The 24650-nt window shown below is 37.0% G+C and overlaps 3 protein-coding genes across 3 annotated transcripts; all 3 read right to left on the bottom strand.

The window, feature by feature from the left end:
- Positions 1-1559: 1559 nt before the first annotated feature.
- Positions 1560-2734, bottom strand: LOC137741288 (transcription repressor OFP6). The gene has a single exon (XM_068481009.2). The coding sequence runs from the start codon at positions 2657-2659 to the stop codon at positions 1919-1921; it is 741 nt and encodes a 246-aa protein (XP_068337110.2). The 5' UTR covers positions 2660-2734; the 3' UTR covers positions 1560-1918.
- A 7056-nt stretch (positions 2735-9790) lies between these two features.
- On the bottom strand, positions 9791-17103 carry LOC137741534 (late embryogenesis abundant protein D-34-like). The gene is made up of 3 exons (XM_088680350.1): positions 16576-17103; positions 10058-10336; positions 9791-9952 (listed from the first exon to the last, which is right to left on the bottom strand). The coding sequence occupies exons 1-3, from the start codon at positions 16915-16917 to the stop codon at positions 9791-9793; spliced, it is 783 nt and encodes a 260-aa protein (XP_088536476.1). The 5' UTR covers positions 16918-17103.
- A 4510-nt stretch (positions 17104-21613) lies between these two features.
- On the bottom strand, positions 21614-22363 carry LOC137741841 (uncharacterized). The gene has a single exon (XM_068481547.2). It carries the CDS (start codon positions 22231-22233, stop codon positions 21688-21690), a length of 546 nt encoding a protein of 181 aa, XP_068337648.2. The 5' UTR covers positions 22234-22363; the 3' UTR covers positions 21614-21687.
- Positions 22364-24650: the final 2287 nt, after the last annotated feature.

Below are 24650 nucleotides of genomic sequence, written 5' to 3'. Positions count from 1 at the left end.
GGAGGTGTTAGTGTAATGTTTCAAACATGAGGGTATTTTGTAAAAAAACTCAATAAACCTAATGAGGTGTACCGTTAGTATGATTAAACCACACATATGAAAGGTGATTTACGCAAAAAAAAAAAAAAAAAAAAAAAGAAGAAAAATTGAAAATAACCATTAGCGTATAGAATGCAAATTTTCAATAGTAGGTAAGATTAAGTGTTACGAAAATGTATGTCGTCGAATAATTTCCCTGTATATTTGTACACTTCTACCTGAGCAAGAGGTACCTATATACTACATAGTAACAGCTGCTGGTCTTTCGTTTGTATTGTTGGTGAGAAAGTTAGGCAATGGTCAAAACTTACTTTCCCAACTAGGAAAGTATACAGATGCAACAAACTAGTTTCAAACTTTAAATGGAAATATACAAATTTTTTGGTTACATCACACCAACTATCCCAACTGAATATGTAAAATTTAATATCCGTGAAGTTTTATTAAAAAAAAAAAAAATAACATTGATACAATTAAAAGTTGAACAATTTATTATAAGTTATAACTACAGGAGTCTTCACCAATGTGCTAACCATAGTAACTTAATTACTACACACTTTAGAGGATAGTAAATTGTTATAAATTTTTTTTTTTTTTTTTAAGATAATTAATGATGAACTATGGTTATCTATCCTTTTTCGGGGGTGGAAGAGGGTAATTGGAAATTGCACCTTATCCGTAGCTATGATCAAACACATTAACAACTTACAAAGTATCAAACCCAAGACCTTCTATTTTTTCTTTAGAAAGTTGTTCGCACTTTTCCACTGAGCCAGTTATTGTAAATAAAGGACAGTAAATTATTGATATATAGTTTATTGTAATTAGAGTCACAGCTATAGAGGCGGACTAACTTAGAAGCAAAAGAGGTCAGGTGACCCTTACATACTCTGGTGAATCTCCCTAGATAACTTGGCTCCAACCCCTTTGATGCTTGAAGTTTCCCTCCTTGTATGCCTTCTATGTGCTTTGATAAAATGCTTTGGGAGAGGAGCCTAGACTGTTGGGCAGCAAGGCATGCGTGGATTTGGGAATAGCATAGGGGATCTTTTGCGCGCAGCACCTTTCATCTCCTATTATTATTATTTTTGTACTACTTTATAATTTGAATTGGTAGAAAATTTTAGTTTACAGTCTAGTCTTAATATTGTTTATCTCTAATTTGTTTATTGGTTGTGATTACAAAGAAAAAAAAGAACAAGTAAAAAGACTGTTCAAAAATGCAAATGAATAAAATGGTAATCACAGAGAACTAACAAAACATCCCCATTCTTAGACAAATATATTAATAAGATGCAATAATATCAATTAATTTGTTAGTGTGCTCAAAATAAACGTGTTCCTTTGTTAAGGATTCATACAGAAGCAATCTTGAAACATATTAGTTACCTCGTAAATAAGACTTTAATAGGTATGCAATATATATTTGTCAATGACTTCAAGTCTATCAAAACTCGAAGAAATGACAATTTGCATGCTATTTCTGTCAAAAACACAAAAAAAAAAAAAAAAAAAAAAGATTTTGCTATACGTATTGAATTCTTACTTACCCCATATAATATTTCATTCATCCACCACTACACAGCTTCAGTTCTATTTTTGATTAAAATTTTACAACTAGTCATGTATATAGAGCTGAAAAACAGCTAAGCCACGAAACAAGGACAAGGCCCAGATACTAGAGAAGAAGATGAGAGACAAGATACCATAAGATTTGTCGATGTGATTGAAAACAAAAACAAAAAGATGGACCGATCGACTTAATTAAATATTATACATACATACATACATACATATGAACAAATTCAGATATTTTTTAATTTCCACTACTTAATATTGACAAATATTGACGTCAATATTATAAACGTTTGATTACTAACTAGATGCACCGTGAAATCTCACAAACGCCAGCCGTGAACTCCGGTTCTAATTCAATGCGGGAGCCTCCGGCGGGAGACGGCATGAGGCTGACAAGAAGATCAGCGAAAGCGCCGATAATAAACTTGTGGGTGCTCTTAGGGTTCAGTGCAAGATAGCACAGGAGGAGCTCATGCAAAAACTCCCAGTTGGATTTCTTCTTCACGTCCTCCGAGTCTGGCGTTCTCTCACGCGCCTCCACCATCTCCTGCATGGACCGACGGAAGTCGCGGTAGGGATCCGGGGAGAATGTGGGGATCGCCACGCTGTGGTTGATGAAGAGCGTGCGATCTTCGGGCTCGGAGGCTGATGTTTTGGACGAGGATGACGTGGCGGCGAATGACGATTGGTCAACGATGGAGTTGGATCGGCCGGGAGAGGAGAAGAAGAAGCGTCGGGAGGCGAAGGCGGTGGCAAAGTTGGGGGTGGGGGTGTCTGTGTCCGAGTAGTCGTCGGAGGTGGAGAGGAGGGAGGAGCTGAGGGATTTTGAGGTGGTGTTGGTGGAGTCGAACAACGTGGACTGGTCGTCGTAGAGGGAGTTAAAGTTTTTAATCATGGACGTTGGTGACGTGGCTGTGGATGTGGATGCGGTGGCGGTTGGTAATGGACGGCTGTGAGCGTCGTCATCTAGGGTTGTACCCATTGGTGGCCGTCGGATCTTTGTGAAGCAGAGATTTAGGTTTCTTCCCAATGTGTTCGCCATTTTTTTCTCACAAATTAGAAGCAGCGACTGCACACAGAGAGAGAGGGGGAGAGAGAGGGAACGTGTGTGTGAGCAATGTGCGAAGTCAGTATTTCTATATAGAATGTCTTGGTGGCGTTGTAATTTGTAGTTTGAGAGAGATTTTTTAGTGAGACCGTTATATAGGATGTTACATCATATATCGTTCTATAAATAGTAGGATATGTGTGTTAAAAAGTTAATAATTTAAAAAATAAAAATTTTCACCATTTGCATAAAAACACGTGATATACCACTCGTGTTCTCGTTACAACTAAAAATTTCTTGTAGTTTGGTTTGAAAACGACGACTGGACAGCCTTAAGGAGACTGTAAACGTGGGATATTTTTTCATGTATGCGCAATATGTTAGTAAATTACGTGTTGTGTTCCGAGTACATTAAAAACTTCTTGTAAAGTGAACTCAATTGTAACTCGGAACACAAATTTTTATAACTTATGCCACGTTTAATATGTGTCTAACCTTTAGATTCATATTAAACTCGAATCATCTGTTAAAACGGTCAAGAGTACGAATGTTCAGTAATTTCTTAGAGAGTTAAATGTAAAACCTTAGATAATAATCATACTTTCCCATTCCCTTTGTTAAGTACATTTTAGTAGTTTGGTGTTTTTCTTGCATTGAAAATGGAGTAAATATTTTGCGGGACCATGATATTATCATGTAACATTTCACGTTATAATATGTCTACTTGTTAATATAGACAGATGAAACATCAATCATTTCGTCTATAAGTAATGTTAGGGTAGGGATAGTAATGGTTCGGTTTTAGGGACAGAAATGTTATATTCATTCCCATAACTACGAAAATTAACCATATTCATAACTGTAAAATAATCATCGGAGATTATCTAGAATCATACTCACCGGGTAACGAATTTCCTATCAATTAACGGTTATATCCATCTTCATGAAAAACAAAAAATTATATTCATCCAATTGGCGCACAATAATTTAGTGAATACTAATTTCGTTATTAAATAGTCACGTCTAATAATAAAAAATAAAAAACATAACAATAAATGAATTTTGTAGAGTATAAAAATAAGAGCATTGAATAAAACATTGATGATGTGATCCGTTGATATCTCCCATAAGCATTATGTTTGATGCATAATGAATATAGTATAGCGTTTGATGCATAAGGAATATGGTATAGAGTTCATTGAATACTATTATATTTTTTGAGAGAAATACAATTATATTATATACTAAATATATTATGCGGTAAATAATGAATATAGTAATGATGGTATAACTTCACTCAAATACAATATATAGGAACCGGATCCCCTCCGGACCCAAATATACTGAGTCTGCTGAGCAAGGGATCCGAGCCGTTGAAATTTGATCTAACGGTTACAATTATTATAACTTTTGGAGGGCCTCCTGTTTGTAGCCGTTGGATCAAATTTCAACGACTCAGATCCCTTACTCATAAGGCTCAGTTTTATTGGGTCCGGATGGGATCTGGTTCCCAATATATATATATTACATAACTATTATATTATATATTATTCGGTTCAGATTCGTGGGAGGATACGGATTTGAGACTCTTATAACCTTATCCAAAATCATAACCGATAAAAGTTCACAGTTTACCCCATATCCATAATAGACCTAATTTTTCATACCCAAATCCGCTCAATTCGGACGGTTATTCATGGTTATTGAGTTTAACGGTTTGAATTGTCATCTCTATGTTAAGGGAGACTAAATTTGCAAATTAAATTATATATCACCAATAAGAATGAACACATTTATCAACATTTAAATAATAAATCAATCATTAACTTTTATACCTTTTAATTTCTAAAATTTAGTATACAAATACAATGTTTTTAGCATTACCGTCCATCCATTGATATTGTAATTCGTACGAAGTAGTTATGTAAACAGCGTGAAATTATGATAGAGGTATTTAAGGAGGATGGAGGACGAGTAGGCTGCATGTACTGAAACTAGATGGAGCTTTCAAATCATGGGATGGGAGAAATAATCCGTTTCAAGTTGAGATAACTCGGATTACCTACATGCCTCTGCTTCTTCGTCCGTGCGCAATTACAATATTTCTGAACTGTCACCATTAAAGATTGATGAAGAAAGAGATTGATCAGCAACGCTTGGATTTCCTTAGCACTTTTTTGATCTTCCAATTAGGACCTCTCACACTACGGGGTCCCATTTATGCAGCAAAATTTCCTGCAACAACGCCTCATTTTTTTTCTTTCTATTTTCTTTTTCTGCTGCTTTATCACGTGGTAATGTTCTTTCGATGTAAATATGTCATGTGCGATATGTATAGTTTGAGTTTATATACAATTTTCACATGTATTATAGTTTAAACGACGACATTCAAACTTTCTTTGCAAGCGGAACTGCATTATTTGGGCAAACCTGTTTAACTCGTGCATATCTTTTGTAGTCGCATAAATGAATTAATATCAACAATACATGTTGTCATAGGAGCAACTTGTCTGTGGGAATTCTGCTTAACTGTAGCAAAAAAGAGAGAAGTATAAGATCATTGTAAGGATCATGTATTCATCCTACAAGACCTTATGTATTGGGTAGTGTTATTCACACTACTATTTTTACCTCTCACACATCTTTATTAATTTTTGTTCATTGATATTCTTCAATTTATTTGATCTGACAATCGAAAATTGAGAGGAATGTGTACGAAGCAAAAATAAATATGTAGATAATACCACCCTATATATTCTCCATTGTTTCTCTCCTTTTTGTCTTAAAATGTGGAGGTCCCATACGATAAATACAACATCCCTACAAGGTCTTGTTTATCTCGTTTTTGCTACAAGAGATCGGAATTCCAGTTAAGAAATGAGTCGTGATGTTCAGCTGTTATAATGTTATAATTAATTATCTAGTTTTGATGCTAAGTTTGAAGAAAAATATTGAGTGAAGGTGAGGATTTTGAGGAGGGAAATCGGTAGGTACGGACTTACATATGGGTGTAAAGAATGGTCCAATTCCAAGCCAAATCTCAAAATAGGGCAGACATCATGCATATTGCACATGGTAGGGTGGTGGGTGACCCATTTAGTCACAGAGCCAACTAACGTTTTGCTTCAATTCGTGTTTCAAAACCCTATCCCCATTTTTCTGGTAGAAATCTACATTTTATTCAACCCTCTTTCTACGAACCAGAAGAAACTAGCTAGCTATTTCCTCTTGTCAAATCGATACCGTATGAATCCGATCCAAACTGAATTATTAGCTTCTGTCTCGTGGGTGGGTGCAAAGTGCAAATCTATCCGTGGCCTGCGCATGAAGATCCACGATGATTGATGCATGCAACACAGAAAAGTTGTGTCTAAAAAGAATATATATCTACTTTTACTATTTTTCGTGCAAGAGGGGGACATTGCACTGCCAGAGAACAAAACTACCAGTGTATTGTACTGAAAGATCAACATCACAGGAGGCTAAAGTTAATTACTAGTCTTATATTACTGGGGACAATGCTTGAGTGTATTTCTCTAACTTATTTATAATGTATCTTTATCGTAAAAATTATATGATAGAAAATCGTTCCATCTCTTATAGAATGGTTACCTTTTTTTAGTTTAGTTAATTATTTTGCTCGAATGTTAATATTTGGCATTCTTTTTGTTTAATAAATCTCATAAATGGCTTACCTTCCACAATTAGGACAACTGACCACATGCTTAAATTTCTTCAGTCTCATGTGTTTATTTTCAGAGAGTTCCGGGAAGGGTTCATTGATAGAGATTTGCTAGCCAGAGTCGCTCCTAAAGTGAGTCTAGCAGGACTTGCCACACGTGTATTTTGCCTCCAAGAATTTACCCTATTTTACCTAATGTACGTTAGATTTAACTGTGGTTAATTTCCATCAAATTACGTACACACTTGTCTTACTTCTGTCAGACCAATTAGGTTATAAATATAATTTATTATCTGTCAAGTCCAATTAATTGATATGAACCCCTCTTTCTCTTGAAACTCGATAGATTGAAACAAACTGTCTTTCCTTCCTGCATTCTGGCCGCATGGAGGTGGTGTGGTCGGACAAGGAAAGGGATCCTCTTTGATTCTTTTCCATCAAGTCTACTAAATTTATCAATTTAAATTTTTAAAATTTGATCTAACTATTAAAATTATTATAATTTAAAAAAAAAACTTTATATTTTTATCTATTAGATCAAATTTTTAAAATTTAGATTGATAAATTTAATGAAAGAGAACCGAAGATAATCTATTTCCGTCGGACAAGGTATCTCTCCTACTTTTTTTATTTTTTCTATTTGGAGGCTTAAGATTTTATTTTGTGAAAAGAGAAAGAAGAAATAAAAAATTGCAAGAGGAGTGGAGATAAAAGGGAAGATAAGAGAATCCCCATCCGTTGTGGTCATTAGGATATTATTTCTTAATAATGTACTTGCAACTTGTAACAAAGCTAGAATAAATAATATACTAAGCCTATTTGACACGAGGCATTCAATAATTTATACGCATTTAGAATTTTGTTATTATGAGCAAGCTATCTGACAAGAAATATAAATATATATATGTATGTACATTGTAATCGTATTTTTTAATTTTGGTTGGTACATTATATTGTTATTAGTATCATGAAGTTTATCTTCTTTCATTATTAAGACAAGACGTACAATATCAGTATACCCTTACTATAAAGTTCATCTCCTTCCACTAACTATGGATTGTGGAGGGCAAGGAGGGAAGCACAAGAAGATTAGAAGTCATGCAATTTCAGAGGAGGCTCTTTAAGCATACAAGATCTTCAGATCTTAGCTGTACCATGGATGTCTGCTGGATCAGGTTTGTGTAGCCAAATACCACCAGCCAACCAAGCCATGTGTAACGGGCAACAGCAAGAGAAAGTTCCTCAACCAAAAGTACAATTAGTGGCAAATTATCTGTATTACATTATCCTCCGAAATTATTTGGTTTATAATAAAAGATTCATATCAGAATCACTACTATTTGCTGCCACACCTACAGGATGAATCAATCTTCAGCCAGTAGTGCTGAACCTGGCTCTGTGTCTTTAGCTGAAGTGTATCCACCTCTGTGCATTACAAATTTTCCTTTTTCTTTTGTTTCCTTTTTCTCTGGGAATAATTGGCACGGTACACCACTATATATTGGGCCAACTTCTAGGGGATCTAGCTGTCCGTACTTCGAATCCACTTCGACTTCTCTATGTCCAGGTCGAATCAACGTGAAAGTGGACAGTGATGTTGACTAGAACAATATCCTTACCAACAAAAATCACGTCTTAAACCTAAATAGTCAAGTTAACTAAAATAATATGCTTAATCTTCAGATATACCAATATGAATAAGAGTATAAACGTCCGTGTACCCTAAGGAAACTGGCATTATGCAACGTAGACGTGTTTGGACCCGATTTTATACTATTAGTTCGAGTAATCAAGATCATTGAATAAACAGGATTTTAGACCGTTGAATGATAAAGTAGTTGAAATGATTTTTAATTATTATTGAGAAATAATATTATAATTTTTACATAATAATGATTTCTTAATAATATATTAAATTATCTAGAATACAGTTGGATAATAAAGTCACGGTAAATATCGTGTGGGTTAACATTGCTACAATTTTGTAGAAAGATAGCATGACTATCATGGATGGAGTCAAAGTATGGCAGGATGATTATCAAGTTCAAAGACTAATCAGATAATGAAGAATGCATGCACGGATATAAATGTGATGGAGAATAATGATTACATTTTTTGATAAATTGATGGAAGATAATGATTACATTTTTGGCTGTAGTGGGTTTGCACTGATGAGACAAACAATAAGGAAGCATTCTATGACTTCCACGTGGAAGATTAAACGCACCTGTGCATGAGAATAATCTCAAGGATAATTTCAAATACTTGCATATTAGCAACGTACAGGAGACGGTCAGTGCTTTTGATATGTTTGGCATCAGGATAGTATTCCATGAGTCAGATCCTATGATAGTACGACACATCAAGCGAGTTTTCTATAAATACATGGCATTCTGCATAATTCAGAGCCCTTTCAATTTAACACACAAATTATCTTGCGTAAAACTTTTCAACAACTTTGAGAATTTTATCTTTTTTCCTTTTTTTTCCGCCAACACATCTTCAGTTTAGATAAACAGTACTTTGAAGACAACCAGCGACATTTTCAGTTTGGATAAACAACACTGGAGTCATCTTCAATTTGGATAAACAGCGACATTTTCAGTTTGGATAAACAACACTGGAGTCATCTTCAATTTGGATAAACAGCGACATTTTCAGTTTGGATAAACAGCACTGGAACCATCTTCAATTTGGATAAACAGCACTGTAAAGGCAATCGGCGAAATCTTTAGTTTAGATAAACAACACTGGAGCCGTAGAATCAACCAATCAATTAGCACCTTCAATTTGGATAAACAACACTGCTTTGAGACCGACTAGTTATTTATCCAAGTCTCGGTCGACAAGGATATTCAAGTCTTTGTTGGTAGAGGTCATCTCATTAGCATTCTTGGCAAAGTGAGGTATTACTAGGTTACTACATTCGGCACATTGAAAACCGAATTTGATATTGAACTTCGTAGAACTACCAGCCTTGTCTTCAGAATATAGAACCCGAAGGTCGAGACGTGTTCCTTCCTCGGCAATAGTCGTAAGATCAATAAGTCAGCAACGCGATCAATGTGACATCAATATATTTTACTTTTCGGCCGAACTCCGTCGTCGAGTTGGCACGTCCCGCACATAACTAGAAGACATAGTTAGCTCATTAGTTACTCGACCTGCGCATCATATAGGAATGGTAGTCTTTAAGGTCAACAAGAAAGACACTAGTTTTGCATTTTACCACCAAACAACATAAAGTTAGAAATTAACAAAACGAGGGAAACATGTTGACACTAAACAAGATATTTACGTTACAAGGGATTTTTTATGTCTATGTAGAAACTTAGTATTACAACAAAAGTAACACGACTTATCCACACAAAAACTTTCAACCCATATTCTTGTGCCCAAATTCTAACATGATGCAAGTACATATTGAAATAGTCTTCATACGTTTATTCCCAGTTCTGGTTAAGCCTAGCCGTTGCCGCGAGCGATTCAGCAACTCCGCCTGGAGTAGTGGGCATATTCGGACTGTTCCGTATCTCCGCTCCTATCACCGCCCTTGCATCCTCTCTAGTCACAGGTTTGTCCGCAGGCAACTTCTGAGTTGCATCCTGCAATATTTTCAGGAAAAAAAAAAACAATTAAAAGAATTAAAAACCCTAGAATGTTAAACATAGTTATTGATGTATTATATTAAATGTTAACATAATCTGTACCTCTAACACATCACCAAGTTTCGTTTTATTGACGTCGCGCAGGTTAACAGAAGCTGCATGCTGAGCTACAGCCGCCACACCGCCGAGTGCTATCTTGTTGCATCCAGTGGCTCTCATTTCAGCCGTCTGTATTGCAGCGGCGTCACTTTGTTCAATCGGTTTGTCTCCTGCTGACAGAGCACTGGCCTCCAGCGCTTCACCAATTGTAATTGCATTTCGATCAAGCGCTTCTCCTGGAGAAGCCACTGGCACCGGTGGCTCAACATATTGTGCCACAACCTTCAAAAGAAGGTAACCAATATATAGTCACATAAATATACATAAAACGCTGACTATCACTGTTTTAGTTCATTATCAATTAGATGTTTTGACACACCCCGACCTAATCAAGGCATGTTGGCCGTCATGTGAGAGTGACGTAACCATGTGCACAATGCGGAAGCAAAAATGATATAGAGAAATACGAATAAATAAAACCCAGACTACTAAAAGTACTCGCTAAAAAAATGCTAGTGCGAGATTAAGCGTGATAACACAACCAGAGTATAAGTAGCCTAAGTGCGGTCCAATAGGACAGTACTAATTACACAACACCTAAAGGTGACCATACAATGGTGATAATCTGTCAGATCTGCCATGGATTCCTCGCAAGCCACCAAAAGCACTCCTAACTAGAACCTGGAGGGGCGCAAAACAGAAAGTGTGAGTGGGCAAAAACAAAGCTTTTCAAAATCATTTCATTTCTCAAAAGTTCTAACACCTCGCCGTAAAACTTGTATAATTTCTCAGAAAATAGAACATAAATATATATATCACAACCATGCTGAGAATAGAAAAATTCACCAATATGCCATGTCAAATATCTCAGCATAAAAATATATGTAAGTCAGGTGATAAAAATCAATGCCAATGATATGTCAGCTGGAGTTACCTAACGTGACCTGTACGGCTGAATCTAGAGCTCATCCATCTAGCCAGAGTCACCTAACGTGACCTGTATGGCTCAAATCCACATCTCAACAAATATACATGCACACGAGTCCGAACCACCTAAAGTGGTATGTACGACAGGACTTTGTGTAAATAAATACGCTCAAGTGCTACGATCACGTGAAGACTGTGCGAATAATCGCGGGTCACCTACGAGTCGAAACCACCTATAGTGGTCTGTACGACAGGACTATGCACCTAACTTGGATCCAAGATAAGCGTATGGTGCGGGAGGTGAACATCACGTGAAAGACTGTGCCCTAACTCTGTACGGGAGCACTAACACCGAGGTGCAGGTTTATGAGCTCTTAACACATCTCACATAATCATCAATTAACATAAGCAATCTACAACTCACCTGATACTTACCTGAGCGTCCACAACGTCAAATCACAATATGCATACTATAGTAACTCATAATCTAAGTATAAATCATGAGGCATGACATTTCAAAACATAATTCCATTTAAATGCATTTTCTAGGAAAAATACCAAGCACACATATATATACTGAAAACAAAAGATCACTCACTGGTATGTGGAAGGGTCGTAGACCCCAAGCCTCGATTGACTGCGCTCGTCCTGAGGATAGGTCTCACCTGACGCCGTTAACTGCCGTTAGGGATATTCCGTCAAAGTTGACGGAATATTCTCCTTCTCCTTCCTTAGTTTGCCGGAGTCCGGCGCCGATCATCGTTGCGTCGCTGGTTTCTTGAAAAACTTCTAAACTTCATTTCTCACTCATTTTTGCACCAAAATCCATGAAATTTATGTCAAAATGAAGCTTAGGACTAGATGAACACATCCTTGCCACTTTTAGGTCCTAAATCCAATGAAAATTCGTCGGAAAAATCCACGATAATCCGACCACCCTGCAACTCACTAAACCCGAGCATCCCAACGTCAAAATTACTCTAGATTTGGTCCCAAATGCTAGAAAAGCAAGAATAGAACCTTCTTAAGTCTTAAAATTACCTGAAACCTTCACGATCACGATGAGTGAACAGTGCACCTCATCGGAACTTCTTGGTTCTCGAGTTCCCGACTTCCTCACGTCCAACCAAAAGTATAGATGGGTTCGTATGGTTACAAGAAAAGTGATGATGGTGTTTGCAAACTCGATCTGAGCATGAAAAGAGTGATTCACGAGTTGACTGTATAGTTGTACGAAAAATGGATGAAATCCGAAAGGGAAGAGAAAGAGAGTCAACAGGAAAGGGATTGTGTGTGTGTGTGTGTGTGTGAGTGTGTGGTCTAGGTTTGAGCAACCAAACAATTAAAAGAAAAACTTAATTTCCAATTGGTTAATTCCTTAGCCCATTTCACACACTCACAGCCAAACGTCCAAGGGCAACGTCATCATTTCACATTATCGAAAATATATTTTGGGACAGGCTGTCACATGTTTCGATTATTATATTTTAAAGAATATGGTGTTCGATTGATGGGCGCAAAACATAACATGTCAAATATATAACGGGAAGTATATGTACAAATTTTATAAAAGTTACTGAAAATATGACTTTAGTCCCTGAAACTTTTTTTTTTTTTTTCCACATAAAACCCGACATAAGTTTTTTACTGGAATAAAACTCATTGACTAGATTCCATATTAGCAAATTCATTAATTATATTTGACTTACACAATTAATTCCATACAAATTGTAAGGGAGAATTAATGATTTTACAAAAATAAAAAAAATAATACATTCATTGCATAATATATAATAACAATAAAACATGCCTGATAAATGTAGTAATACATGCTTAGTTAAGTCAATAAAATTATATTTTACATATAAATGTAGGTAAATTATTTCACACACACACATGTCACATACCTACCCGGGGGGAACCACTTCCCGGGCCCGCTCCACCACCGTAACACGATATTGTCCGCTTTGGGCCCCGACTACGCCCTCACGGTTTTGTTTCTGGGAACTGACACGAGAACTTCCCGATGGGTCACCCATCTTGGGAATGCTCTCCCGCGCTACTCGCTTAACTTCGGAGTTCCCATGGAACCCGAAGCCAGTGAGCTCCCAAAAGGCCTCGTGCTAGGTAGGGATGAGAATATACATTTAAGGATCACTCCCCTGGGCGATGTGGGATGTCACAATCCACCCCGCTTAGGGGTCCGACGTCCTCGTCGGCACACCACGGCCAGGGTTAGGCTCTGATACCAAATTGTCACATCCCTACCCAGGGGGAACCACTTCCCGGGCCCGCTCTACCACCGTAGCACGATATTGTCCGTTTTGGGCCTCGACTACGCCCTCCCGGTTTTGTTTCTGGGAACTCACACGAGAACTTCCCGATGGGTCACCCATCTTGGGAATGCTCTCCCGCGCTACTCGCTTAACTTCGGAGTTCCCATGGAACCCGAAGCCAGTGAGCTCCCAAAAAGCCTCGTGCTAGGTAGGGATGAGAACATACATTTAAGGATCACTCCCTTGGGCGATGTGGGATGTCACACACACATATAACAACAACAAAAAACATGCATGATATACATAAAAATTCATGCAAAATAATTTACCTACATAATAAAGCAAACCCAAATATATGCAAAATAATATACCTGTATAAAAAAAATGTTATTATTTTATTCAATACTAGTTTACTTATTATTTGTGTCACATATCGGCCGGGGCGGATCATTTCCCGAGCCCACTCCACCACCGTAGCATGATATTGTCCGCTTTGGGCTTACCATTCCCTCACGGTTTTGTTTTTGAGAACTCATGAGCAACTTCCCAGTGGGTCACCCATCATGGGATTGCTCTAGCCCCCTTCTCGCTTAACTTCGGAGTTCCTACGGAACCCGAAGCCAGTGAGCTCCCAAAAGGCCTCGTACTAGGTAAGGATGAGAATATGCATATAAGGATCACTCCCCTGGGCGATGTGGGATGTCACAATTCACCCCCCTTAAGGGCCTGACGTCATCGTCGGCACACTTCCGGCTAGGGATTGGCTCTGATACCAATTTGTCATATCCCGGCCCGGGGCGGATCACTTCCCGGGCCCGCTCCACCATCGTAGCACGATATTATCTGCTTTGGGCTTACCATTCCCTCACGGTTTTGTTTTTAGGAACTCACGAGCAACTTTCTAGTGGGTCACCCATCATGGGATTACTTTAACCCACTTCTCGCTTAACTTCGGAGTTCCTACGGAACCCGAAGCCAGTGAGCTCCCAAAAGGCCTCGTACTAGGTAAGGATGAAAATATGCATATAAGGATCACTCCCCTGGACGATGTGGGATGTCACAATTTGTACATGTAATAATAAAATATGCGCAATATATATGACGATACATACAAAATAAAATACCTACATAATGAAAAAATGTTATTTGATTCAAAATTAATTTACTTGCAAAATAAAGCAATTGTATTTTATTCAAGATTAATTTACATATTATTTGTACATATATCTTATAATAATAAAATGTGCCAAATATATGTAATAATACATGGAAAATAAATTACCTACAAAATAAAATAATGTTATTTGATTCAATATTAATTTACCTACAAAATATATTTTATTTGCTCATCATAAATTTAAATATAGGTGGATTAATTAGTTTAATATGTTTGATCATATATGTAGTACTGTGCATGTGTGTGTGTGTGTGTGTGTGTGTGTGTGTGTGTGAACATATAGTAGTATTATATGTATAGGTAAACTATATATATAGTACTACTATACGTTCATATAGGTAAACTATGTATGTGTACATATACATATATATATATATATATATTGAGCTTATGGTAGTAACATATATATTCGAAGTATATATGTGTGTGTTAGGGGTAATAATATGTGCAATAATTATATTTTTTATTGTAATTAAGGGGAGTAATAACATTTATTGATTTTATTTTGAATATCATGTGGTACAAATTGTAAATATTTTGTAATAATAGGTCAATTATACTTGACAGTCATTTTTAAATTTGGGTTTTGTTTGAATGTTTATAACTAGGTGGATTTTTGTCTAGGAAATAAGAGTTGCAATGGTCTATATCTAAAGAACCCTAAATGTCACATCCCGACCCAGGACGGATCATTTCTCGGGCCCACTCCACCACCGTAGTACGATATTGTCCGCTTTGGGCTTACCATTCCCTCATGGTTTTGTTTTTGGGAATTCACGAGCAACTTCCCGATGGGTCACCCATCCTGGAAGTGCTCTCGCGCGCTACTCGCTTAACTTCGGAGTTCCCATGGAACCCGAAGCCAGTGAGCTCCCAAAAGGCCTCGTGCTAGGTAGGGATTGGAATATACATTTAAGGATCACTCCCCTGGGCGATGTGGGATGTTACAATCCACCCCCCTTAGGGGCCCGACGTCCTCGTCGGCACACTTCCGGCCAGGGATTGGCTCTGATACCAATTTGTCACATCCCGGCCCGGTGCAGATCACTTCCCGGGCCCGCTCTACCACCGTAGCAAGATATTGTCCGCTTTGTGCTTACCATTCCCTCACGGTTTTGTTTTTGGGAACTCACGAGCAACTTCCCAATGGGTCACCCATCATGGGATTGCTCTAGCCCTCTTCTCGCTTAACTTCGGAGTTCCTACGGAACCCGAAGCCAGTGAGCTCCCAAAAGGCCTCGTGCTAGGTAGGGATGAAAATATACATTTAAGGATCACACCCCTGAGCGATGTAGGATGTCACAATCCACCCCCTCTTAGGGGCCCGACGTCCTCGTCGGCACACACGCGACCAGGGTTAGGCTCTGATACCAAATTGTCACATCCCGACCCGGGGCGGATCACTTCCCGGGCCCGCTCCACCACCGTAGCACGATATTGTCCGCTTTGGGCTTACCATTCCCTCACGGTTTTGTTTTTGGGAACTCACGATCAACTTCCCGATGGGTCACCCATCCTGGAAGTGCTCTCGCGCGCTACTCGCTTAACTTCGGAGTTCCCATGGAACCCGAAGCCAGTGAGCTCCCAAAAGACCTCGTGCTAGGTAGGGATTGGAATATACATTTAAGGATCACTCCCCTGGGCGATGTGAGATGTTACACTAAAAGTTACAAATTATATGCTACGAGTGAATCCCCTAATTATAAAACATAACATGTGCTTGTTAAGTGTGCTTATAAAGAGTTGAGCGATAAACACGAAAATAGTACGTTAAGCTTATCGACCCACATATTGAGATCTCAGTACAATGTTATTGGAATCTCAATACGTAATGTCTCATATGACCTCAAATATAACTACTTGTTGAGAGTGAATCTCAAATCATAGAATTAAGAGACATGAGCTTGTAAGGAATATCACTACTTCATATCGTATTTAATTTAAGAAATTTTAACGAAATATTCTCGATACTATTCATTTTAACAAAAAATGACATTTTACTTTAAAATATCACTCATATTACTATTTACTTACAACACTTTTTTGTCATTTTGAAAATTCAAAATATTTCAAACCATTTTCATTAGTTTTCCTTTTAATTTATCATCAAACCTCACTTTCTATATGTAACCAAGCTCGGCTAGTCCAGCAACTTTTTCAGTGACAACCCGGTTACCGTCAGGATTAATTGTTTCATCAGTAACAGCGACGCCTTTCTCTCGGGCGACTTTAGTGGCGTCGCGGTGGCCAACAAGGCCAAAGCGCTCGTTGTGTCTAGCTGCCGACTGCATGACAGCAGCTGGTCCACCCCTCATATTCTCTCCAAGCACTAGGTTTTCAGCAGCTTGGGCAGTGGCAGCGTGGCGGGGTGCGACGGGCCTGTCGGCTAATTCGCCGGAGACATTGAAGACTTCTCCGTATTTGATAGGTTCCTCAACCGTGGACTGGTCCGGTCGGTGTCTTTGTGGCTGTTCCTGGCTCATGTTTTTGGGCTTAAATATTGTACAGATTAGGGTAGAATGTTTTTAACAGTAGTGAAAGTATACGTACGGTCCAAATTAAGCAAAATATTTGACTAAATATATATGAAATTTGTTAGAGGATGGGATAAAGTGAGAAGGGATGTGATATCCACACATCCCATTTTACTTCTCACACACCTTCTTGATTTTCGGCCGTCGGATCGGATGAATTGAAGAAGATCAACGAACAGAAATTATTGAGGGGTGTGTAAGAAGTAAAATGGAGTGTGTGGATAGCACACCCCAAGTGAGAATTGGACCGCAATGTTCAAATTTACAGGTGGTGGATGGAGAACGAGGAAGCTCACAGGTGGACGCTATGTTTAAAGTTGGACATGATATGCGGCGACACTTGGACTTCGATCGGTGTTCAGCGTTAAACTACTAGAACTTTGACGCGTGTTATTATTGGCCTTGGGTAGGAGAGAATTTTTAATGACGTATCACTATGAATTCCGGACATATCAAAAAAAGGGGGGAACTTAATATAGGTCCTATTTTTTGAGCCAATAGTAGGAATTGTCCAATTTATTAAAATAAATCCAATTCCTTAAATCTTATTATTTTATTATCAATAATTATCTATTAAATGATAAGATTTATTATAAAAATCAAATTTCTTCCTAATTATCTCTTTGATTATTTATTTATTTTAGTTCTTTCTTGTTCTTTATCCCGTTTTAAACCCCATTTATAGATTTTATTTTTTATTTTTATAATCAACCTATGTCACAGGTTAATTATATTTATCTACCTATATGATAGATTATTTTTTATAATCAAGTAAGATTCATGTGTCTTGCTTGTAGATATATTATGTTTTTTTCTAGCTTTTAGTTAAGTTTCATATCTTACTTATAGGTATGATATATATGCATATATTTGTTACTTGAGTTAGGGTAGAATGATTTGCAGATAGATTTATGTCAATATATATATATATATTTTTTTTTTTTTAGCTATAAGATATTAATTATATTTTTTGGGGTTGAAAATTCATAATATTAGAAGATTTTAATTGATTTTTAATATTTTTAGAAAATATAAAATGAGCATTAAAAAAATAAATACATATAATTAGGTAATTGGACTCACTCCTAAAAACCATCTATGTTTTTGGACCTGGATCTAAAAGCCCCTTAAAAAAAATATCGTCTTGGGTAGAGTCGGTTAGGGCAGCTCTTAAACAAGTTGGAGTGTTACTACAAAATCGAGTGAGTGAAAATAAAATACGTAATGCCTTATACTTTTGAGATATGTGTTACGGATGACATGATCGATGCATTCTGGTTTAGTTATACATTGTGTAATTTCCTTTTCTCCTCCACATAAATGAACTCGGAACCAAAACGTCACAATGGAGATGAACCAAAAAAAAAAAAACGTCACAAATGACATTGACAATGAATTAGAAACCAAAACACCACAGCTAAGATAAACTGTAAGTTGGTCTTCCATTTGCATTGAGCCCCAAAACAGCACAAGATCCCGGTAAAACCGCGTCGCAAGGGGAGTTCTACACAATGGTGGACACTGCCTAGTTGCACCATGTGACTGATCTCACGTTTGCCACCGATTTGAAAGTTTTTTTCTTGAGATGGACACAATCACATCCCAGTAGGAGTGTATTTGGTTTGAATGTATTTTCATTTTTGATACAAACAGAGTTTAGCATTTTGGGTCTCTAACTTACTCCTATTTATTACTTCACTACCAGGCTAATGCTAGTAACTTTTTGTTCTGAATGTTTTAGCTTGACCTTTATACACCATGTGTTGTTAATAATAGACATGTCATAATATAAGTTGACGATATTATTACAATATTATTTTCATACTCAACGTCTAATGTACAGAACTTCCTTTTCTTCGTTTGGTTACTTGCATCAAGGAATAAAAATTATTGAGTAGGTAAAATATTTTACTTTGTCCAAAAAGATTTCAGTAATCAAACTAATTTCTATTATGATTCCTAGCTAGTAAACAGTACAATAAGAGTGCCTCATTCCATTTCATACTCATTTTGATTCCTTCATAATCTGAATCTTTCTCATTCTAATTTCATATTAGTAAACGTGGCCAAATAGTAAGAAACAGCAAAATTAATATATTACGAGTGAATTTATAATACGACGTAACAATTTGATTTCCAATTCTAAGAAATATTTAACTTGTTTCAATATGCAATTTGGCTCTTGACCGAATCTTAATTATTTAGAGTATAAAATTTTGGATTTGGAATTTGGGTTTTGCAAACAAATATTTCCAGGACCTCCAGTAAAAGTGTTGAATGATACAAAGTTCCACTAACTTCATCGGCATCCAAAAATAAAGTTAAAATGTGATGGAGAAGAAAGAATTTTATTAAATCTATATGAAATCATGAAATTGAATGATACAAAGTTCCACTAACTTCATCGGCATCCAAAAATAAAGTTAAAATGTGATGGAGAAGAGAGAATTTTGTTAAATATATATGAAATCATGAAAGTGGAAGTCTATTCTACTTAGCCTGGCCTACTTGAGAAGGAAGCTGATTGCCTGTCTCTTGTTTGGAGTGTTCTTCTCATCTTCTCTTATTTATATGATCATAATTAAGCTACTTTAATGTTTTATATTCTTATTACTTTTTACTTTATTATCTTTATAAAAAAATCAATATAAAATATTTACGTAACTTAATCGTGATCGCACAAAATAAGAAAAAATAAAAAAAACATTAAACAGGATAACAGATAATTTACCTCTATTTAAGAAAAGGTAATGCCCGCATTTGTTATTCCTTGTCAATTCAACTAGAAAGGATGTGTCATTTCGAAGGGCGTGGCATGCACAAGCTGGATGTGAGGAAGACAAATTCAGGTCCACAACTTTCATAGCAATCAAATCCATATTCTATATGTAAGAAAAATACAAACCTTTTGGATGATATACCTTTTTAAAATTCGATCCTTCGGCATCGATCCAAAGAAAAGCGAAACGAAAGATCAGGAGGAAGGTGGCCATGGGACATATACAGGCAAATATACCTTTTTAATAATACGTTAAACTATTTAGATACAAAAAATTGATACTGTTAGAAGATGTGGATCTATAACTGCATCAAAGAGTGTGTTGGTAAATCGTGTTGATTTTGTATACTTACTCAAAATAATATTACTCCTACTTTAACCTGACCACATTTGTTTTGCTAAGTTTGTGTATGTGATCGATCACCTTCATTGATAATAAAGCGACAATTTAAATAGAGAAATGTTATTGGCTATTCGAAAATCTCATTCTACACTCTTCACAAGCGTATTTTTATTTCTAAATATAAAAAGTTTGGACTGTAGAATAAGATTTGGAGTGCCAATAACAATTCCTTTAAATATTGATGTAGTCTCTACTTTGCCCATATTGTCTATTTTTGCATTCTTGCGTAGGTGACGAGAAAGTTCTTTCATGCTATGGAACATTAAGTGTTATGAGAAATGGATAATCTAGATTTGTTTGAATTATTATTTTTAGGATGAACTATCAATTTAGATCACCTGAGTGAAAATTAAGTCCATAAACTTTTTTTTTTTTCAAAAAAATCAGTCATTGCATTATAAAAATTTGTCAATTACATCCCTAATATTAGATTTGAAGCTACGATATTCAATTTTCCGTCCATTTAAGTATCTTACTTACATGTGATACACATTGAATGGAAGATTGATAATTTTTCATAAAGAAATAGTGTATGGAGTTAATTTTGAAGGTTAATTAGATTCGCAACCTATATGAAATATTAAGGGCTTATAGGTGAGAAAATGATGGTATTACACTCTAAAGTATGTCAAGTTACTTAAGTTGACGAAAAATTGAATAAAATAGCTTTGAATATAATAGTAGAGATGAAATTAGCAATTTTAATGAATTTATGGGACTTATTGTACCGAAAAAAATAATAATTCAGGTGGTGATAGTTCAGGGACTAAATCAACACTTCACCCTTATTTCTATTGTGCCGTTGCCCAGAGGAGCATAGTTGTTCCAATCAAGTAGTACATTAGTTCTCAACCTGAAGATTATTTTCTATTGTAACAGTTCCCTTGTTGTCCATATCATTTTCTTTTGTAATCCCATACATTCAAATCATCTAATGCTTGTGTATTTAATGCTACGTAATTTTATGAGACAGTAAAAATTTTACTGACAATTCACTGGTTCACTACCAATTGATATATCGACATTAATATCTCCCAACTTAACCGCTGATGTAGTAATTCAATGTGTAATGTATATACAAAAGGCCTCAATCAAATTATCATGAAAAAGATCCAACTTCACGAAATTTCCAACATGGGACAAATGCCCCCATAGAGAGAGAGATTTTTCTATGTACTTGAAATACGGGACAGTAAGCTATATGTTATTATACAATTAGAAAACAATCTCTCCTACAGAGTCTACTATTCATACTATGATTTGTTTCATGTCCCCATATGCATGTATGAAGATAATTTAGAAACTCATCACACATGAATATTTCAACATGAGTATCTAGGTAGACTAAATTTAGTCACCTTAATATTACCCTTTCAAAGTATCTAGGTAGACTAAATTTAGTCACCTTAATATTACCCTTTCAACATTATTCCTATGCGCAATATGTTATAGCAACTAGCAAATAATTCTGAAATTGTTCACGAAATGTTCATATGCATTATTAGCAAGATATTCCAAGTTGAAAGAGAAATATTAATTATTGTACAATAATTTGCCTCCCATTTTCTTCACCCAAAACCTCTTCTTCTACGCCTTGCCTATTACTATCATAACGATCATGAACATGGTCCTTTGGAACTGTCACAACCAGCTCTTCCCTAGTACACGTGGCCCTGGCCAACTCCGGTCTCGCCGATGCCGGCAGCCGATACCTCCAGAGATCAAGATCGTCCACTACTTCTCCGTCCAACCTCCACAAATCACCACCTTCCGTTTTCCTTATCACAGTCTTTGTCACCCCGGGATAAATCTCTACCGTGTGGGCTCGGACAGCAACGCGGTTGCCAATAACTTGTCGGGTGGTGGTGGGCGTGGTCACATGCACGGGCATGGCGACTGAGAAAATGAATGAGTCGGAGGTTTCTTGGACGGAAACGTCGGCGTTTGAGTGGAAGGGGAGCTCGAGGACGCTGGCGAACACGTGGGGGAGTCTCCGGAGCTTCCTCGGCGGCATGGAAGAAGATGCGACGACGTCGTATAACATGTTGCCCTTTTTGGGGGAGGGGTGGACTTTTTTCTTCATGGGTTTCTGGTTTCTGATTGTTCACAGGTTGCTTCTCGCAGCTCAAACGCAAAGGGTATAAATTACACGAGGGAATATGGGCCCAAAATTATCCCCACGTTGTTATAGATTAAATATAAAGCCCACATGGAATGTCTGGTCCAATTTTTAGCCCAAGACTGAATGCTTTATTATAAAAACAGAAAAACCTTACAATTTTGTGATTGACAGGATTTACTCATGAATTTGAGGTCTTATGATCGACTCATTCCTCACCCACTATTATTTTTATAAACAAAAACACACACAAACACACAATTGTGGCTAAAATGGTGAAATGTCACTTTAATTACAAGTTATCTCTCCATTCAAATTGTGTTTGTCTAAAATGGTGAAATGTCACTTTAAAGATGTTAACACATGGCCCTTTTCAACCCCAACAAGCTCAGAAGAACACAAGCCTGATGAGCTTGGCAGGACGAAGTTGAGTGCTCTACAACCTATGCCTCCCGGCGTCTTATCAGCTATCAAGCCAAGCGCTTCCCCATAAAAGTACTTTTCGACCACTAAGGGGTAAGTTGGAGAAATTTTTCCAAGTGCCGGGAACACCATGACACATGGTGTTCCCTCACACATTAGGATTTGACATCTTGGATATCCTTCAATTTTATATTTCAATAAATAAATAAAACTAAATCCTAATGGGTGAGGGAACACCATGTGTCATGGTGTTCCCGGCACTTGGAAAAATTTCTTGGGTAAGTTGGCCACTCACAGCATTGTGGCACGAAGTTCTAGGAAAATAAAGGGCATACTTATTCAGACGTCTAACTCCAAACCATATGACGACTAGGCGAGGGAACAAAATCCTATGAAATGGGCATAAAGGTTGATAAATAAAGTGTTCGAGTACGGTTCCCACCAACACAAGGCCGAGCGTTTAAGCTTACGAAAGGAACATAAAGGCTGATAAATAGAGTGTTCAAGTACAGGTTCCCACCAACATAGGGCCGAGCTTAGACGCTCCGCCGTGTTGTCCCAAGGCAGGGCACAAGTGAACCTGCACAAGCATCACTTCGTTGCCATGTATCAGCCAAATCTGTGTATTTGGCGCATTAAATGCAAAGAAAGCGATTAATATGTGACCTGTGATTGTTTGATCTCCTGGTTCCAAAAGGAAGAGATCCGAAGGACCTCAACATCTCAAACCGGGAAAGAAAAAGCATTGCAAATGAAGAATTTGTATTTGTACATGTTTTGTGTCACATCCCCGCCCGGGGCGGATCACTTCCCGGGCCCGCTCCACCACCTTAGCACGATATTGTCCGCTTTGGGCTTACCATTCCCTCACGGTTTTGTTTTTGGGAACTCACGAGCAACTTCCCAGTGGGTCACCCATCATGGGATTGCTCTAGCCCCCTTCTCGCTTAACTTCGGAGTTCCTACGGAACCCAAAGCCAATAAGCTCCCAAAAGGCCTCGTGCTAGGTAGAGATGGGAATATACATTTAAGGATCACTCCCCTGAGCGATGTGGGATGTTACATTTTGTGTTCAACTATATGCAAACAATAATTTCAAGTTTTTGTAAAGTAGAATGAATTGAGTGGACAAAGCATATGGACCATCTAAACCATATTTTAAAATTTTCATACATACAAAAATCCTTTTAAAGGAAAATGCATATTCAATTTAAAAAAAAAAAAAAGGACAAGATGTTTATAAGGAACATGTCTTGTTTGCTACCTACCACTACAATTAAGTGTACAGGAATTATGGAAAGATTATGCCATCTTTTGTTTACACTTGATTAAAATGGACCTAAAAGTTCAAAAAAATAAAATAAAATAATTTTATCTGAACTCTTAGACTCCATGTGGCAGGTTGAATGGGATAGATTGTGTTAAAATATGAGATGAACATGACTGGACAAAATGAGTTATGGATCCATAACATAGTGGGTTATTCAGCCCACCAAATACACGAGTTACAAGTACCGTCTTACAAGTCCCTGACAATCAAATCTCATCCCTAAGGCACAATCCTATATAGCCCACCAAATAGGCCCTAAAGGATTTGTTTATGAGTGTTTAGGGTTGGCTCAAAATAATTTGACTCGCACCAAGTTTGACTCATGTTTGTCTCGTCATAGTCGGCTCGTGAAAGAACTAAGTAAAGCCTAGTTCAGTTCGATTAAGAAACAAGTTAAGTTTGAACATTGATATGTTTGACTCGTAAAGCTTATAAGCAACTTCTAAAGTTTTTACAAGCGACTTGAGATGGACTTGAGCTCAGCTTAATAGTTCAAGCTTGACAAGTAATAATACATATTTATAGGCCTAAATCCAACTAACTGAATTAATACAAAATAAAAAATATATATTTTCATATCATACCAAAGATCCTCTTAATTCTTAAAGGACAATATATATTCAATTTT

The sequence above is a fragment of the Pyrus communis genome, chromosome 11 (assembly GCF_041283825.1).
Source record: "Pyrus communis isolate YQ-2024b chromosome 11, ASM4128382v1, whole genome shotgun sequence".
NCBI classification, from domain to species: domain Eukaryota; kingdom Viridiplantae; phylum Streptophyta; class Magnoliopsida; order Rosales; family Rosaceae; genus Pyrus; species Pyrus communis.
This window is presented reverse-complemented; position numbering and strand designations above follow the sequence as displayed.

What these genes read in the sequence shown, in the direction of transcription:
- LOC137741288 (XM_068481009.2), bottom strand. Translation starts at nt 2,659, where the DNA reads ATGGCGAACACATTGGGAAGAAACCTAAATCTCTGCTTCACAAAGATC.
- LOC137741534 (XM_088680350.1), bottom strand. Translation starts at nt 16,917, where the DNA reads ATGAGCCAGGAACAGCCACAAAGACACCGACCGGACCAGTCCACGGTT. An exon ending in CTGAAAAAGTTGCTGGACTA is followed by an intron (nt 10,337 to 16,575) that starts GCCGAGCTTGGT and finishes CTTCTTTTGAAG; the next exon opens with GTTGTGGCACAATATGTTGA. An exon ending in AACTTGGTGATGTGTTAGAG is followed by an intron (nt 9,953 to 10,057) that starts GTACAGATTATG and finishes AAAATATTGCAG; the next exon opens with GATGCAACTCAGAAGTTGCC.
- LOC137741841 (XM_068481547.2), bottom strand. Translation starts at nt 22,233, where the DNA reads ATGAAGAAAAAAGTCCACCCCTCCCCCAAAAAGGGCAACATGTTATAC.